We start from the raw sequence: 17,821 nt of genomic DNA, 5'->3' as shown, positions 1-17,821 counted from the left end.
TACAGTGTACTACGATTTCATCTGAAAAGAGATTGGAAATAGATGATACCTAAAGTCCCATTTGGAACTTGAAACTGCAGTGTAATCCTTTTTTCTTTTTTTTTTTTTTTTTTCAATTTTCCCAGACACACGTGGCAGTTCCAGAAACAGCAGTATTACAAACAGTTGCCAGTTTGGACACTCTCATAGCTGTGATAGAATGTCAGCAACCAGAAGCAGACTTGTACAGGTATGGTATAGTAGTGGATTATTTCCTAAGAAAAGACAGAGCTGCAGAAGTAGAATTAATCTGTGGCCTTTGACACATTACAAAAACATTGGACTAATTTTTATTGCCATGAACAAAGTATAAGTTTAGGATGGGACCACTCTTACACCACACACAAAAAAATAAAATGGATTAAAGACCTAAATGTGAGACCTGAAACCATAAAACTCCTAAAAGAAAATATAAGCAGTAATCTCATGGACATCACCTCTATCAACGTATTTATAGATATGTCTCCTCAGGCAAGGGAAACAAAAGCAAAAATAGACTGTTGGGACTACACCAAAATAAAGAACTTTTGCACAACAAAGGAAACCATCAACAAAACAAAAGGGAGCCTAGTGAATGGAGAAGATATTTGCAAATGATATACTTGATAAGTGGTTAATATCCAAATATATGAAGAACTTAATTCACCTCAACACCAAAAAAAAAAAAAAATTAAAAAACAGGTAGAAGAGGGGTACCCCTGGGTGGCGCAGTCGGTTAAGCACTGACTCCTGATTTCAGCTCAGGTCATGATCTCATGGGTTGTGGGATCGAGGCCCATCCCTGCTCAGCCCAGAGTGGGTGGAGGGGATGTCATCTGAGATTCTCTCTCCCCCTCTCCCTCTGCCCTTCCCTCCACGTGAGTGCACTCTTTCTCTCAAATAAGTGAGTCTTTAAAAAACAAAACAAAACGGGTAGAGGACCTGAGTAGACATTTTTCCAAAGAAGACATACATATGGACAACAGGCACATGAAAAAATGCTCAACATCACTAATCACGAGTGAATGCAGATCAAAACCGCAGTGAGGTATCATGTCACACCAGGCAGAATGGCTGGTATCAAAAAGGCAAGGCATAACAAGTGTTGGCAAGGATGTAAAGAAAAGGGGAACCCCCTCGTGCACTGTTGGTAGGAATATAAACTGGTGCAACCACTGTGGAAACAGTATGGAAATTCCTCAAAAAATTAAAAATAGGAATACTATATGATCCAGTAATTCCACTCCTGGGTATTTAAAGAAAATGAAAACACTAATTTGAAAGATATATGACATGATTATTATCAGTAGCCAAGATGTACTGATAGATGAATAGATGAAGTATCATTTATAGCAACCTAAGTATCTATTGATAGGTGAATGGATAAAGAAGATACAGTGTTATGTATACAGTAAAATATCACTCAGCTATAAAAAAGAATGAGATCTTTCCATTTGCAACGACATGGATGGACCTCTAGAGGCATTAGAGCAAATGAAATAAGCCAGTGAAAGACAACTATTGTATAATTTTACTTATATATGGAATATAACAAAACAAACAAAACCAGACTCTTAGGTACAGAGAACAAACTGGTGGTTGTCAGAGGTGAGTTGGGAGGGGGATGGGCTCCTTTGCTCCTTTAGTTCTGTTTTTACAACTCTTAATTTTTTAAACTCTGATTCAGCACCTGCACTTCTAGAAATTTTTTCTAATGAAATAATGAAATTCTCCTAGGAATGTATCTAATGAAAACATGAAAAGATACATATACAAGGTTGTTCAGGGCTACATTGTTTATCAGTAAGGTGGGAAAAAACCCACTTCCATCAGTGGTGAATTATTTAAATTATGCAGTAACCTCCAAAATGCAATGCTGTGTGTGGCCGTTAAAAATAATGATGTAGATCTGTGTTTTTGACAGGACATGTTAAATGAGGGGAAATGTTACCAACGGTATTTATGGCATGATTCCATTTTGTTTTTAAGATATATACAGGAAAAAAAATCTGGAAAAATACTCCAAAATATTAACAGGACTTAGGAGTACCTTAGAATAGGAGTACCTTATGGGGCGCCTGGGTGGCACAGCGGTTAAGCGTCTGCCTTCAGCTCAGGGCGTGATCCTGGCATTCTGGGATCGAGCCCCACATCAGGCTCCTCTGCTATGAGCCTGCTTCTTCCTCTCCCACTCCCTCTGCTTATGTTCCCTCTCTCGCTGGCTGTCTCTATCTCTGTCGAATAAATAAAATAAAATCTTAAAAAAAAAAAAAAAGAATAGGAGTACCTTAGAATCAAGGATAACAGGACAGATGAAATGAAGGAAAATAGGTCTCTTGTTGGAATTTAGCTCGGGGAAATTGAAAGACTGTGATCACACATCATCTCCAAAAGATACCCAGGGAAATAGCAGCTGAATTGGTTCTTTGAATCTAAATCCAAAGTTGAGGCTGCAATCAGGACTGCATAAAATTCCATTAAGTGGAGATAATAAAAAAATTTCAGTGCTGCTCACTGATACAGGGAGTTGAAGGAAGTAGAAGTAGATTAGCAAGAAACAATGAAGCCAAAGTCTATAAGCATCTGTGACCTGAAAACAAGGGATAATAGGGACATTTAGAAAGGAATGCTTATTTCTTTGCTTAGTGAAATGATTAACGTGAAAGTTCTGTCAAGAGTTTGCTTCAACTTAGAATTTACCTCACTATGGTAGAAAGTGATTGTACACTTGAATTGACTCTGTGCTATGGAGCTGTTCTGGTTGTGGAAGTTGGAACCAAAAGGCTAGTCTGTGAAAATCCATTATGCTAACAGGCCACTTACTCTAGATGTCAGGCAACCAAAAGTTAAAGAAGCTCTGGAGTTCACTGATTGGTTTTTGCTTACTACTCTATCCCCACCACTTAACTCACACGGTCGTCATTCAGTGAATATTTATGAATTCATGCATGAGTCAATTAGTGAACGTATGAGACTTTACTTAATAAACTATGGTATGTGTGAGCATCCATTGTTGGCTAAAAATATATGCAGCTTTGTGTAGAAATTATGAATTACGACTAAACTAATAATAAGATGACATCTTCATTGCCATTTTGAAAACATTTTTTCATTTATTACCTCATTCATAGCTGGAGTGGAGATGGCAAGAATATGAGTTTTTTAAAGCTTAATGATTGATAAGCATTTACTTATGTAACTTCTAGCATAAAAAATGGACCATTCCAAATACAAAAGGTTAGTTTTGTTTCATGTATAAGAAAAGCGCCAAAACTATCAAAAAATTTTCACCCATTGATGTCCGAAAAAGAATCATTGCACTTTTGGTAACATGGTGAATTCTTTGATAGATTCATGGGACGAATGATAATAACTCAACAAATGGAAGAAATTGTAAGGTAAGAATAATTTGCATTGTCCAGTTACTATTATGTGAGAATTGTATTGGGGAGGGACTAAAATCCAGTTAAAGGGAGATTAGGTAAGTAAGCAGCGCATCATGGAAAAGCATTAATTTAAAAGCGTTTAACATTTCATCTTCTAATAATTTGTAGAGCAATGAATAAGGACAAAAAAAAATCCCATGAAATGATATCAAAATAGTTTAGTAAGATTATTTGTATACTTGTATTTCTTTTTCTGGTAGTATTAGGTAGTAACATAAAAGCCATTCTTATTCAAGTTCTTACCCATTTAAACCACCAACTTAAAGTTTAGAATACAAAAAATGTTTTATATAATGTGTGACAAGTATAAATGTCATATTTAGTGGCCAATCTAGAACCTCTTATTTACTCTTCTGATTGGTTTTTTGTTTAGTTGGTTGTTCTGGTGTGTTTGCCCTCAATATTCAGGTTAATTTCTGGCTCCTGCATGAAAGGCTTTGAGTTATTTCAGAAATGTGTTGATATGATGAAATTATATTGTTACTCATGACCACAAAGCCAAATTGAGAATATATCTTGGAATCAGCCCTTGAACTTCTAGTCCAATTAACATTCCACCACTTTTCTGGAGATGTGTTTAGTTAATATTGGCTGCATGAAATAAGTCGCTAACATGAAGAGTCAAACATTTTCTAAATGAAGACCTCAAAAAAACCTCCAAAAATACCATGATACTTCAGTACCAATTCACATTTTTAATAAACATTAACATAGGAACACATTCAGTAAACTCCTTAACAAAGTCTTTGTAAGTATAGGACCCCCTGCTGACTAACTATGACTAGATTTTATTTTGATTTCAAGAGTGATATAGTGGGAAAAAATGTGGATACATAATCGGAATTTCACTAAGATATTGTGGCTGGTAAAGCAAAAGATCAGTTATGTTACCCAGCACCTAAAATGGTTAAAAAGGTTAGCCATGTTCTTTGCTAAAGCAGCCTGAGTGAACTGATGAATTATCTTTTAATTTGAAGCTTTCTATCATTATATCCCAATTTTATACATTAATGTGAGCTCAGAGTTTTTCTGCTCATTGTTGGAACCAACACCAATTGAAAAAGAGCTAATTTATGCCTCCTGAATAATTGATTTTGGAATATCCATGGAGTGTGCTCTAAATATGACTATAAAACCATGCTTGTTAACCGTGTCCCAAACACTTGATCCTCCTTCCTTCATTGGATTTTTTAGTGTTTGGATTTGCAGATGTCTTCAGAATTGGTTCAGATTCTGTTTGATTTAGGTAACTGTATATGTATGTTTCAGAAAAACATAAGGAATAGCAACAAAATTAAGGGTTTTTTTTTTTACTTATCCATAACAGTCTTATCATTTTGCTATCACTAAGAAAATACAGTTTCCTTTCTAGTTATTCCTTCTCATTTTATATCCCCTTTATGGAGAGAAATTCAAACAGCAAGAAGACCCATGCTCCAAGTATGCAATGCAAGTAGTCAAGTTGTAGTGTCGATCTTGCCTAGAGAAAGTACTAACTCACTCACTACATTATGTTTTATTATCCAGTGTAATTTTAATTATGGAGAATTGGTGCATTTATATACAACTCATACCACAATTCATGTTTACATTGCATTTAATTCTGTATTTTCCATTTAAAAACTTCAATTTTGCACAGAATTTTTAAATTTCATTATGTCAAACATTTTTAAATCATTGGTTAATCTTTTGTTGTGTTTTATGTTTAAAAATCTTAAAACTGATGGCTTTGTGAGTTTATTTATAGGTATAATCTTATTTCTGAGCCACTGATCTGAAAGTGCCTGAAATGCTAACAACAAATTTGTTGTTACGGTCACAAACATCATAATTGACCTAAAACAGCTTTATAGTAACGAAGATTTTGGTTTTATATGGAAGCAGTGTTGTACCTATAGCTCAGGGATTTTCTGCTGAAGATGCCATTTTAGAATTTAATTGAATTTTTAATATATTCAATGCTTTTTTTTTTTTTCCTTAGACCTCTGGGGCCGGAGAGTCTCTTGCTTCGTGGAGCCAGGTTAAAAAACACAAAAGAAATTTTTGGTTTGTATATATTGAAAAAAAAAATTTTTTTTAAGATTTTATTTATTTGAGAGAGAGAAAGAGAGAGAGAGCTCTTGCAGGGGAGGGGGAGAGGAGAGGGAGAAGCAGACTCCCCGCTGGGCAGGGAGCCCAACATGGGACTCAGTCCCAGGACCCTGGGATCATGACCTGAGCCAAAGGCAGTCGCTTAACCGACTGAGCCAGCCAGTGCCCTATATTGAAAATTTTTAATTATAGATTCATGTTGATGCTTTATATAAAGTATTTCTTTTTGAAAGAGAGAGAGAGCGCACACAAGTGGGGGTAGGCAGAAGGAGAGGGAGAGAATCTTAAGCAGGCTCCATGCCCAGCACAGAGCCTGACATTGGGCTTGATCTCACAGCCCTGAGATCATGACCTGAGCTGAAAGCAAGAGTTGGACACTCAGCTGACTGAGCCACCTGGGCACCCCTATATAAAGTATTTTTTAAAGCATAGCATTTGTGGTCTTTTGGTTGAATAATTTACTTAGTCAAATGTTGTCCATAATAATTTTCTTACAAAGACTTTGTTAATAAAATTTTGTACTGTGTTTTTTTGCTGTTAATCTCTGTTTTTTTAAAAGTAGACTAGAACCTTGGTCTTCTGTTTGTGGATACTTGTGAAACACTGCTAAGAAGATAACTCTGATTTTAATGGTGGTTGAGAACCAATATAATCTGGCAACATGGTTAGATTGGATTAATAAAACCACTGCCTCACTCTTTCATCCTTTCATTCAACAAATTCTTACTGATCTCTGACTATATGGCAAATATTACTGGAATGTAGACTGACTGGATCAAAAGGATGAATAGATAGTGGTCTAGTGTTGGAGATCTAAATTAACTCACATGTTCTGAGTCAACTCTAAGCGTATTATGAAGTGCAGATAACCTTTAGCTGTCAGCTAGCTCCTCCCATTTTAGAAATGGCCTCCATATACTGCCCAGCCTGTGTTATTCACTGAATGGTTACAGCGTTTGAGGTTCTTTTCATTCTCTTCTTTCCTATTAACTGTGCTATATTTTATCTCTCAATATGAGCCTCTCTGATAAAGATATGTATATCCTTAAAAAAAAAAAACAGAAAACAACAAGTGTTGATGTGATTGTAGAGAACTTGGAACCCTCATACAGTGCTGGTGGGAGTATAAAATGTCACAGCCGCTGTGAACAATAGTGCGGCAGTTCCTCAAAAAGTTAAACCTAGAATTGTTGTATGACCCACCAATTCTATATATGATCCAGCAGTTCTACTCCTAGATATATACCTAAAAGAATTGAAAGTAAATGTTCACACAAAGACTTGTACAGGATGTTCATAGCAGCACTATTCAATAACCAAAGGGTAGACACTGCCCAAATATCCATCAACTAATGAATGGATAAACAAAGTGTAGGATACCCATATAATGAAATATTATTCACCCATAAAAAATGAAGTACTGATGTATGCTGTAACATGGATAAACATTGAAAACATACTGAGTAAAAGAAGCCAGACCCAAAAAACTATATATTGTATGATTCCATTTACCTGAAATACCCAGAATAGGCAAATTCATAGAGACAGAAAGTAGATTTATGGTTCCCAGGGGGTGGGGAGTGGAGGGGAATGGGGAATGATTACTTAATGGGTACAGGGTTTTCTTTGAAGATGATAAAAATGTTATCAAGTTAGGGTTGCACAACATTGTGATTGTACTAAGGGCCACCAAATTGTACCCTTTAAGATGAATAAAATGGTAAACTGTATGTACTGTATATTTTATTATAGTTTAAAAAAAAAAGAAAACCATAATCATGTTCTGATGGCCAAAGCCAGAGAACATCCCCAGGGCTTTCAGACCCTCTCATGTAATGCTGTATTTTAACTCATCTCTCTAGCAAGAACACCTTTCACATTCTTAAAATAAAATGTATATTTGAATACCTTTAGCTTGGTTCTGCTGTTGTCTGCCTCAGCACCACCTCTCTATTGCATATCATTCTGGCTGATTTCTCACATTTCTGTAATTTCAGTGCCCTTTGTCATCTGAGTTATAATCCCTGCCACTAAAGAATACTGGTGAAAATTCCAGGACCAATCTTTAGAAAGAGAGTATGATGAATCCTGCACTGCTTCTCAGATTTCACTATTTAAGGATGGGTGTGAATATTTATTGATCATCTCTCTGTTTCTAGGCATTTTGCTATTTTGTCATACAAATCTCACAACAATTCTGAGGTATTTTTTCCTATTTAAAGATGGGGAAATTGAGACTTAGATTAAATAACTTGCCCAAGGACGCAGAACTAATAAGTGGCAGAGGTAGCACTCAAACTAAGGTCTAACTCCAATGTTTTTTTATAAAGCTGGTCTTACCTAATTTCATTCAGTCCCCAATTTTAGGCCATTATTACTGTCATTCTTGCTCATCTCAGTCATTCACATAGGCACACATTTTTAAAATAGCACTTTCCTTTTGTTTACTTCATTTACTCTGACAGATTCCATATTATCTCTCCAGTGGTAGAAAATTATGTCTCAACCCCAGATTTTGGCATTCAGGGCCTTTCAAACTCTGACTGCATTCCATTGTTCAAAGTGCTTTTCCATTTCTGTCTTTGTTAACAATGTTTACTCTGTTTATAATGGCCTTCCCTACTATCTTTATCCAAATCCTTTTCCTCTATCAGTTTCAACTCTAATAATATCTCTTTCATTCAGATATATTATTATAACTCAGAAACAGAACCCTCATGCCTTCCCCATCCAGCAGGTTGAACGACTGGAGTTCCCCAAAATTGGGCTTGGAAAGCCTTTTAAAAACTCCAAAAAGACTTAAAGGCAAATTGTAACAATGATCAGATAATACATTTCCTTTCGTGCTAGTGAGTACATCTCTCTTTTGAAATATGCCAGTGGATTATTTTAAAGAACTGTTTTGTTTTGCAGGAGTTGCTATCTACACTGGAATGGAGACTAAGATGGCATTAAATTACAAGAGCAAGTCACAGAAACGATCTGCAGTAGAAAAGTAAGAAAACTATTTTCATTTATTTACACATGAATACGTCTTTGTATTATTCATATATGTTTAAAAATACTATATAAAAATGTATGTCAGTCAACAAAAGATGGTATCCTTGAGGATAGGGATGTATGCATGTAGCATTTTGCACAATGTTTGGCATACAGTAGGTGTTACGTTATGACTTTAAAATAAATACTGTTGGATAATGAATCATTTGATCAACTAACCCCCTGCAGATAGCAGTTATAAAATTTAGATAAAATTTTTTTTACATAAGTATTTGAAAATACAGGAGAGTGACACAAAACAGACAGAAAATGACAGAGTCAACTCCTGAAAGGTGGCAGCAGCAAGGGGAAAGATTTAAGAGTGTAGATTTTGCCTGAAGGCATTCCCCAATTTATGTGCTGCATAGGGCATCAGAGAGCCTGAGCTTTACAAGATTTAAGTGTTAGAGGACAAGGTTTAAAGCTGGAAGAACAGCTAGATGAGGAAAAGCAGGTATGGGAGGGAGCCACAGAGGGGAATGAACTCCAAAACCTGTACATAAATTATGCCCAAATCTTTGGCTGACTGTTAGAACTATACATGTGCAGAGGAGACCCCAGTGGGCTTGGCAGAAAAACAGTATCAGGAAGCTGAAAGAACAGAACAGAGAATTTTGTTGTTGCCTGTTGCAGTGGACACAGACTTTGATATTTGAGCCTAGTCAAGTGAACTTCTTGCTAAAATGAAAATCATTCTTGTAAGGAACATAAAAGAGTACAGAATCTGTACAACCAATTATTTATAAAATCCAATGTAATAAAAAATAAGTAGACATGTGAAGAAAATGTAACTTGTATTTAAGAGAAAAAGCATTCAATAGAAACTGTCACCATAATGTTCTGTATCTTGCAGTTGGCAGGCAAGGTCTTTAGAGCAGATATTTTAAGTATTTTCAAGGACCTAAAGGAAGATGTGAATAAACATGTAAGATATCAGCAAAGAAATGGAAACTATAGAAAACATTATGAAATTTCCTCAAAAAGTTAAAAATAGAACTGCCCAGGAGTTGCACTACTAGGTATTTACCCAAAGGTTACGAAATTACCGATATGAAGGGATACATACACCCTCATGTTTATAGTAGCATTATCAACAATAAGCCAAATTACAGAGAGAGCCCAAATGTCCATCAGCTGCTGGATGGGTAAAGAAGAAGTGGTATAGATACACAATGGAATATTACTCAGCCATAAAAAGAATGAAACTTGCCATTTGCAGCGATGTGGATGGAGCTAGAGAGTAATATGCTAAGCGAAATAAGTCAGAGAAAGACAAATACCACATGATTTCACTCCTGTGGAATTTAAAAAACAAAACAAATGAACATGGGGGTGGGGCAGGGAGGTGGGCAAGAGGCAAACCAAGAAACAGACTCTTAACTATAGAGAACAAACTAATGGTTACCAGAGGGGAGGTGGGCAGGGGATGGGTTAAATAGGTGATGGCAATTAAGGAGGGCACTGGTGGTGAGCATTGAGTGTTATATGCAGGTGATGAATCACTAAATTCTACCCCTGAAGCTAGTGTTGCACTGATGTTAACTAACTAGAATTTAAATAAAAACTTGGGGGAAGAAATGGAACTATAAAAAAGAATTCACTGGATATTCTTGAGTTGAAAATATAATTACTGAAATGTAAGTGCCATTAGATGGGCCCAACAGCAGATGGGAGGACAGCAGAAGAAATTGTTGGTGAATTAAAAAAAAAGCAATAGAAGTTATTCAGTCTGAAGAACAGGGAGAAAAACGATTGAAGAAAAATGAACATAGTTTCAGAGCCATGTGAGACAATACTAAACTATCTAATTGAATCCAAAAGACGAAAGAGCAAAAGGAGCAGAATAAAAATATTTGAAAAAAATAATAATGGAAAATTTCTAAAATTTGAGGAAAAAACATTTAAATCCAACAAATCAAAATTTGTGAGTTCAAGGCAAAGCCTAAGTTGAGAAATTTCTAGCTATAAATGTTTATAAAAGACAGAAAGGAAAGCTTAAAATCAGTCATCTAAGTTTCTGCCTTAGGAAGCTAGAGAGAGAGGAGCAATTTGACCCAGTCAGAGAAGAGAGAGAACAATATTAAAGATGTGAGCTGAAACTAAAAAAATAGAAAACAAATAGTAGACAAAATTAACAAAGCCAAAACTTAGTTCTTCGGAAATATTAACAAAATTGATAAATCTCTACCTAGATTGAGGGATTAAGGGGAAAAAAGAAGTGGTAGGAGAGAAAACTACAAAATTACCAACATCAGGGATGAAAGAGAGGGTATCAGTACAGATCCTATCTACTGTGGTCACTTTATCCACAGATAAATATTATGAACAACTTTATGTAACTTCATTTTTCAACTTAGATGAAATGGATAAATTCTTTGAAAATATAACTTACAACAATTGACACAGGATGAAACAGAAAGTCTAGATAGCCCTATTATCTATCAAAGAGATTTAATTCATTATTTAAAAAAATAGGTCCACACCAAAGGATAGTCTTTTTAACACACAGTGCTGGAATGATTGGATGTCCATATGCTAGAAACCAAACTTTAGCCCTTACCTCCCACCATATACAAAAACTTAGTGGCGCCTGGGTGGCTCAGTCGGTTAAGTGTTTGATTCTTGGTTTCAGCTAAGGTCATGATCTCAGAGTCATGAGATCAAGCCCCTCATGCTGAGTATGGAGCCCGCTTGAGACTCTCTCCCTCTCCCCACTGCTCGTTCTCTTATTTATTTAAGATAAATAAATCTTAAAAAACAAACAAAAAACTAGCTCAAAATGTAAGATCTAAACATAAGAACTTTATAAAACGTGGGAGAAAATATTGGTGACCTTGGGTTAAGGAAAGATTTTTTTAGATAGGAAACATACAAAACAGGAATCAAAAACAAAACAAAAAATTGATAAACTTAATCAAAATTAAAACTTCAGCATACCTGAAGCTAATATAACACCATATGTTACTGTTACAAATAATAATAATAAAACTTCTACATTTCCAAAAGACACTGTTAAAAAAAAAATGAAAAGAGAAGCCACACATTAGGAAAAATATTTACAAAGCACATATTTTGTAAGGACTCATATCCAGAATAGGCATGCATTTTCACCACTTCTTTTAAACATTATCCTAGAAGCCTTTTTCTTCTTTTTTTTTTTTTTCAAAGATTTTATTTATTTATTAGACAGCCAGCGAGAGAGGGAACACAAGCAGGGGAAGTGGGAGAATAAGAAGCAGGCTCCTAGCAGAGGAGCCTGATGTGGGGCTCGATCCCAGAATGCTGGGATTACACCCTGAGCCGAAGGCAGACGCTTAACGACTGCGCCACCCAGGCGCCCCCTAGAAGCCTTTTTCAATGCCACAAGACGAAGAAATAAATGCATAAAATTGTTCTTACGGGAGGACACATGATTTTCACATAGACAGTTGTACACATTCAACAACCAAACCATTGGGATTAATAAGTGAGTTTTAGCAAGGTCAAAACTACAAAACATGGTGAGAGATGTTTATTTAATGGAGAAATCACATGAGTAGATTGGCAGGCTCAGTACTGTTAAGCTGTCAGTTGATTTGTGTGTGTAGAGTCTTTCAATACTAATTAAGATCCCGGCAAGCTTTTTTGTAGTAATGGACAAGATGATTCCAAAATGCATGTTGGGGATGCCTAGGCGGCTCAGTCAGTTAGACTTCTGACTCTTGATTTTGGCTTGGGTCATGGTCTCAAGGTGGTGGGATCAAGTCCTGCCTCAGGCTCTGTGGTTGGCACGGAGTGTGCTCTCTGCCTCTGCCCCTCCCACTTGTGCTCTCTCCCTCCTAAAATAAATAAAGTATTTAAATAAATAAAATGCATATTGAAATGGCAGTAGCCAAAAGCGCATGTAGAATGAATAAAGAAAACAGTCTCTTAAGAGAGTGGGAGAATTTATATTATCTGACTTTAAGACTTAATATAAAGCTACAGTAATATAAAGCTACACTGAAACATTTTTTCAGTGGAATAAAATAGAGAGTTGAGAAATAGATCCATTATATATGGTGAGTTGATTTTCAGCCAAAGCATTAAGTAACTTCAATGAAGAAAATGATAGTCTTTTCAATAAATAATGCATCAACAATTGGATATCCATATGGGAAACAAATTATAAATCTTAATTCCTACCTCATATCATACACTAAAAGGTTTTTGAAGATAGGTCATATACTTAAATGTAAAGGCTAAAACTATAAAACTTTTAGAAGAAAACTTAGGAAGATATCTTCACAACCTGGTTAATAGTTCTTAGGACAGAAAACCAATAACCACAAAAGAAAAAATTGGTTAACTGAACTTCCTCAAAATTAAAAACTTCTCACACTACACAATTAAGGAAATGAACAAGGAAGCCACAAACTGAGAGACTATATTCATAAAACATATATCTGACAAAGAATTTGTATCCAGAATGTATAATAAGCTCATGTGTCTATAATATGTCTATAATAAAAAGAAAAACGGTACAATGTAAAAAATGGATATAAGACTGGAGCAGAGAAATTTTCACAAAGAAAAAGACAAATGGCAAATAAACATAGAAAAAGTGTACAACATCATTAGTCAAGAGAGAGATACAAATTAAAACTACAAAGAGATACATACCAATCTATACTTAGTGGAATGGCAAAAATTAAAAAGCCTAAAAGTTCCAAGTATTGGCAAGGACATGGAGCAGCTGGAACCCTTAATTCTGAATAATCAAGGATCAAAGGAAATCTCAAAGAACATTTTTTAAAATATCCAGAAGTTAATGAAAATACAGTATCAAATTTTATAAGATAAAGCAATGCTGACAAGGAGATTTATAGCACTTGTATTAGTTAGGGTTTTCCAGAACCAGTAGGATATATATATAGGTATATAAAAGAGGAGATTTATTATAGGAATTGGCTCACGTGGTTGTAGAGGCCATGAAGTTCCACAGTCTGCCATCTGCAAGCTGGAGAACCAGGAAAGCTGATGGTATAATGCAGTCAGCATCCAAAGGCCTGAGAACCAGGGAGCTGGCCGCTGATAAAAAACCTGGAGCTCTGATGTCCTAGCTCAAGAAAAGAGAAGAAAATTGTCCTTTGCCTTTTTTATTTCATTTGGGTCCTCAGTGGTGAGGGCATATCTTTCTACTAAGTGTGTTGAATCAAATACTAATTTGTTTCAGAAACACCCTCACAGACACACCCAAAAATAATATTTTACCAGCTATCTGGACATTGCTTAGCCCAGTCAGCTTGACACATAAGATTAACTATCACAGAACTAAATACTTATATTAGAAAAGAAACACCAGAGGTGTCTGGGTGGCTCAGTCTGTTAAACATCTGACTCTTGATTTCAGCTCAGTTCATGATCTCGGGGTTCTGGGATTAAGCCCCACGTCAGGCTCTGTGCTCAGCAGGGAGTCTGCTTGAGGATTCTCTCCCTTTGCCCCTCCTGCTGCTCGTGCTTGCTCTCTCTCTAAAATAAATAAATAAATCTTAAAGAAAAAAATGAAAAGAAACACCAAGGACAGAAACTGAGTTTAAAAGCAATACCATTTGCAGTCATTCTCAAAAAAGGAAACACCTAGTTGTGTATCTAACAAAATGTATACACGATCTGAAAATTACAAAATGCTGATGAAAGATCAGTAATGTTAAGCTTGCCTAGTGAAATATTATAATAACAGGCTCGCCTGGTGAAAAGAACAGGGATTCTAAGGTTAATCCTGACTTGTGTGATTTGGGTTAATTTATAGAATGATTTTTGGGCTTTGATCTTCATCATTAAAAAGGATGTGATCTCCTCACAGAGGTTTTACAAAGATTAGACAAGTTAGTGGATGTAACAAAGTTTTGTAAAATCTTAATGCTACACAAATGTTAGTTATATTTACACTTAAAATTAGATCCTGAGGGGCACCTGGGTGGCACAGCGGTTAAGCGTCTGCCTTCGGCTCGGGGCGTGATCCCGGCGTTATGGGATAGAGCCCCACATCGGGCTCCTCCGCTGTGAGCCTGCTTCTTCCTCTCCCACTCCCCCTGCTTGTGTTCCCTCTCTCGCTGGCTGTCTCTATCTCTGTCAAATAAATAAATAAAATCTTTAAAAAAAAAAATTAGATCCTGAAAATGTAAAAAATTTTAGAATAGTTACTTATGGTGAGAATAACTGGCCAAAGCTGTCATTTACTGTAAGCATTTTGAACAGTAAAACTAATTTAAATAGGCTTATAATCTTATATATTGGTTATTTTATCATTGGTAAATAGATTCTATTGAATGGTCATTTCTTAAAATACAAAGGCTGTTCCCTTCAAATAGCTACCATGATATCTTATATATTTTTATATCTTATTTAATACCAGTATAAAATTTCCAGGCAGATGAATATAGTAACACATAATTGACATGTTTTGTATTCTTTTTTTTCTCATTGCAGGTCAATGAATACATTTTTGATAATTTATCTAATAATCCTTATTTCTGAAGCCATCATCAGTACTATCTTGAAATACACATGGCAAGCTGAAGAAAAATGGGATGAACCTTGGTATAACCAAAAAACAGAACATCAAAGAAATAGTAGTAAGGTATCTTATGGTATTCTTGACTCTGCTGTAAAGGAAACTTTATTCTTTGGCACAGTTACTGATTTGGTAGTGACTTCTGATAGGAGTGACCACTGTGATCTCCTAAAACCATTACTACTGAAGGGTGACAAAAAGACAGTGTAAGTGAAGAGTGGCCAGCATGTTTATACTGGTATGCTTTTTGCATTTTAGGGCATAAGCAATTGTATTCCCTGTGGCATGACTTGAATAGTTACAAGAGATCACAAAAATTTAAATCATCTGTAATGGCATTCCCCTTCAGTACTACAAATTCAGTTTTTTATTCCATTTACTGTATGTTATAAGTGAATGAAAAAGTAAGTTGATTTTCAGTTCTGTCAGAATAATTCAAGGAGTCTTACTGTCAGTCTGTTGATGGTATGAATAACACAAAATATGCCATACAAAGTTTGAAACTGAATGAATATAAACTACCAAGAAAATTTTACCTGCAATTTTGGTAAATAATTATTCTCCAGATTTCACATTAGATTAAAATACAAATATTGGAAGACAGATGTGGATCTCAAGAAACCATAAAGCAGATCACAGAACATATCTTCCATATCATTCATAATTAGGTTTTTTACCTTTCACAGAATACATGTTAAAATGTGATACTGCTATGCTATTGAAATAAGCTGTTACTATATAATCTGTAAGTGTTTTCATTTCCAGTAGTTCTGGCCTAGCAGTTCTAAAATAGTTTTTTTAAATTGCAGTAAAGTTTTAGTTATCTGTGATTTTGAAGGGTGGAAGTGGAATGTAAGTATATTCCAGGGATTACAATTACAGTTTTGCTAAAGGTTGTTTCAGTCACACCAGGCTTTTTGGTAGCCTCTAAAAAGTAACAAGTAGTTCAAATTTAACCTTTTCTTCTTTCACTTTGTTCAAGGTTCTAATGAACAATAAAACAACCAAAAGAAATGTATTAAACAATTCAAAAAGTGAATTTCAGTTCATGACATTTCTGCTTCAGAATATAGTTGATGGTCTGTTTAGATATGAAACTTTCTGATAATTTTCTTCAGTATTACTAAGGAAATTCTCATCTGTTTTCTCTTATCAAACAATCATTTTTCTCCCTAGATTCTGAGATTCATTTCAGACTTCCTTGCTTTCTTGGTACTCTACAATTTCATCATTCCAATTTCATTATATGTGACAGTCGAAATGCAGAAATTTCTTGGATCCTTTTTTATTGGCTGGGATCTTGATCTCTATCATGAAGAATCAGATCAGAAAGCTCAAGTCAATACTTCTGATCTGAATGAAGAGCTTGGACAGGTAAAAAGATCCATTTATTGTGTTTTTCTAATTTGTTATTTTTCTTGAAACAGTACATGTACCAAGGCTAATATTATATAGAAAGAAAAACGTTATGAGGGTTGTACCAAAAAATAGCTCTGCTTTCCTCCACACCCAACTCTTCTTTCCCACTTTTAAACCTGAAATCGTTCCTTCCATTAGTTAGCACTGTATAGTATTCTTTCTTGATTTTTAAATTTTAGACATTTATTATGGAATATAAAGATATAATCTTATGGTACTGTTTTATATGTACATACCCAGATGTATACTACTTTGCCTCCTCATAGCCCCCTGATGTTTTTATATCACAATTAGGGATTTAATAAATATTTATTTATTGACATTATTTTGACTCTTTTAGCTTTGCTCACTAATTTCTAGTTAAGTGTGCTCTATGATACTATAATTACATTTTCTTTTTTATATATTATTTTCCCTAGAATTAATTGTTCTGTTTTTTCATTTGCTTAATTTCTGTATACCACAAACAAGTTTCTGATGAATATATGAAACATCTCTCTACATATTCAAACACATCAGGTAATCTAGGATTTCCTTTCTTTTTCTCTCTTTTTCTTTTTCTGGTGGCAGCTTTTTTTGGAGACTTTTGTCTTCTTCAGTATGGACTTATGTCTGGGCATGCTTCTCACTTGTCACCCAAGGACTTCCCTTTACCATCACCCTAGAAATTCCTTTGCCTCTCTCCTGTTTTGGATCTCCTGGGTCCTGTGTTGGCCCACCTGTGGCTTATTCTCTCATTTTGGTGGAATACATCTTCTAATAACTTCCTGGAAAAGAATGCATGAGAGGAAAATATTTTGAGGCTTTTTTGCATGGCTGAAAATATCTTTATTCCCTTTTTTTCTTTATTCCTTTTTTGCACTTGATTGATAATTTAGCTGTGTAATGCATCCCAGGTTGGAAATTAGTTTTCCTCCAAATTTTAAGAGCATTTCTCCATTTTTTTTCTAGTTTCCAATGTTGCTGTTGAGAAATCCAGTGCCATTCTGATTCCCAGTTCTTTATGTGTGATCTGTTATTTTATCTCTGGAAGTGTTTAAGATCTTCTCTTTATGTGATAATTCTGAAATCTCATGATGATGTACCTCGGTGTGAGTTTTGTTTTGTTTTGTTTTGTTTTTTCCTTTCATTGGACAATGAACTCTGTGAGCCCTTTCAGTCTAGAAATACATGTACTTCAATTCTAGGAATTTTTATTTCTTTGATAACATGTCTTTTTTTAAATTTAGCATTTGGCTATCTCAGACCATTTATCTTGATTCTCTAATTCTTT

At 35.1% G+C, this 17,821-nt stretch overlaps 1 protein-coding gene across 5 annotated transcripts in view; it reads left to right on the top strand.

Moving 5' to 3' along the window:
• The window catches only part of ATP11B (ATPase phospholipid transporting 11B (putative)), a 111,884-nt gene that overhangs the window by 36,202 nt on the left and 57,861 nt on the right, over positions 1–17,821 (top strand). For all 5 annotated transcript variants that reach the window (XM_040621555.1, XM_040621552.1, XM_040621554.1 and 2 more), the window contains exons 7-12: positions 126–229; positions 3,369–3,416; positions 5,446–5,510; positions 8,469–8,550; positions 15,045–15,195; positions 16,306–16,503. In XM_040621555.1, coding sequence (XP_040477489.1) covers positions 126–229; positions 3,369–3,416; positions 5,446–5,510; positions 8,469–8,550; positions 15,045–15,195; positions 16,306–16,503 — 648 coding nt within the window. The remainder of the gene's footprint in view (positions 1–125; positions 230–3,368; positions 3,417–5,445; positions 5,511–8,468; positions 8,551–15,044; positions 15,196–16,305; positions 16,504–17,821) is intronic.

This window comes from Ursus maritimus, unplaced genomic scaffold (genome assembly GCF_017311325.1).
Source record: "Ursus maritimus isolate PB19 unplaced genomic scaffold, ASM1731132v1 scaffold_4, whole genome shotgun sequence".
NCBI lineage: Eukaryota > Metazoa > Chordata > Mammalia > Carnivora > Ursidae > Ursus > Ursus maritimus.
The sequence above is the reverse complement of the archived record's forward strand: the minus strand, read 5'-3'. Positions and strand labels throughout refer to the sequence as shown.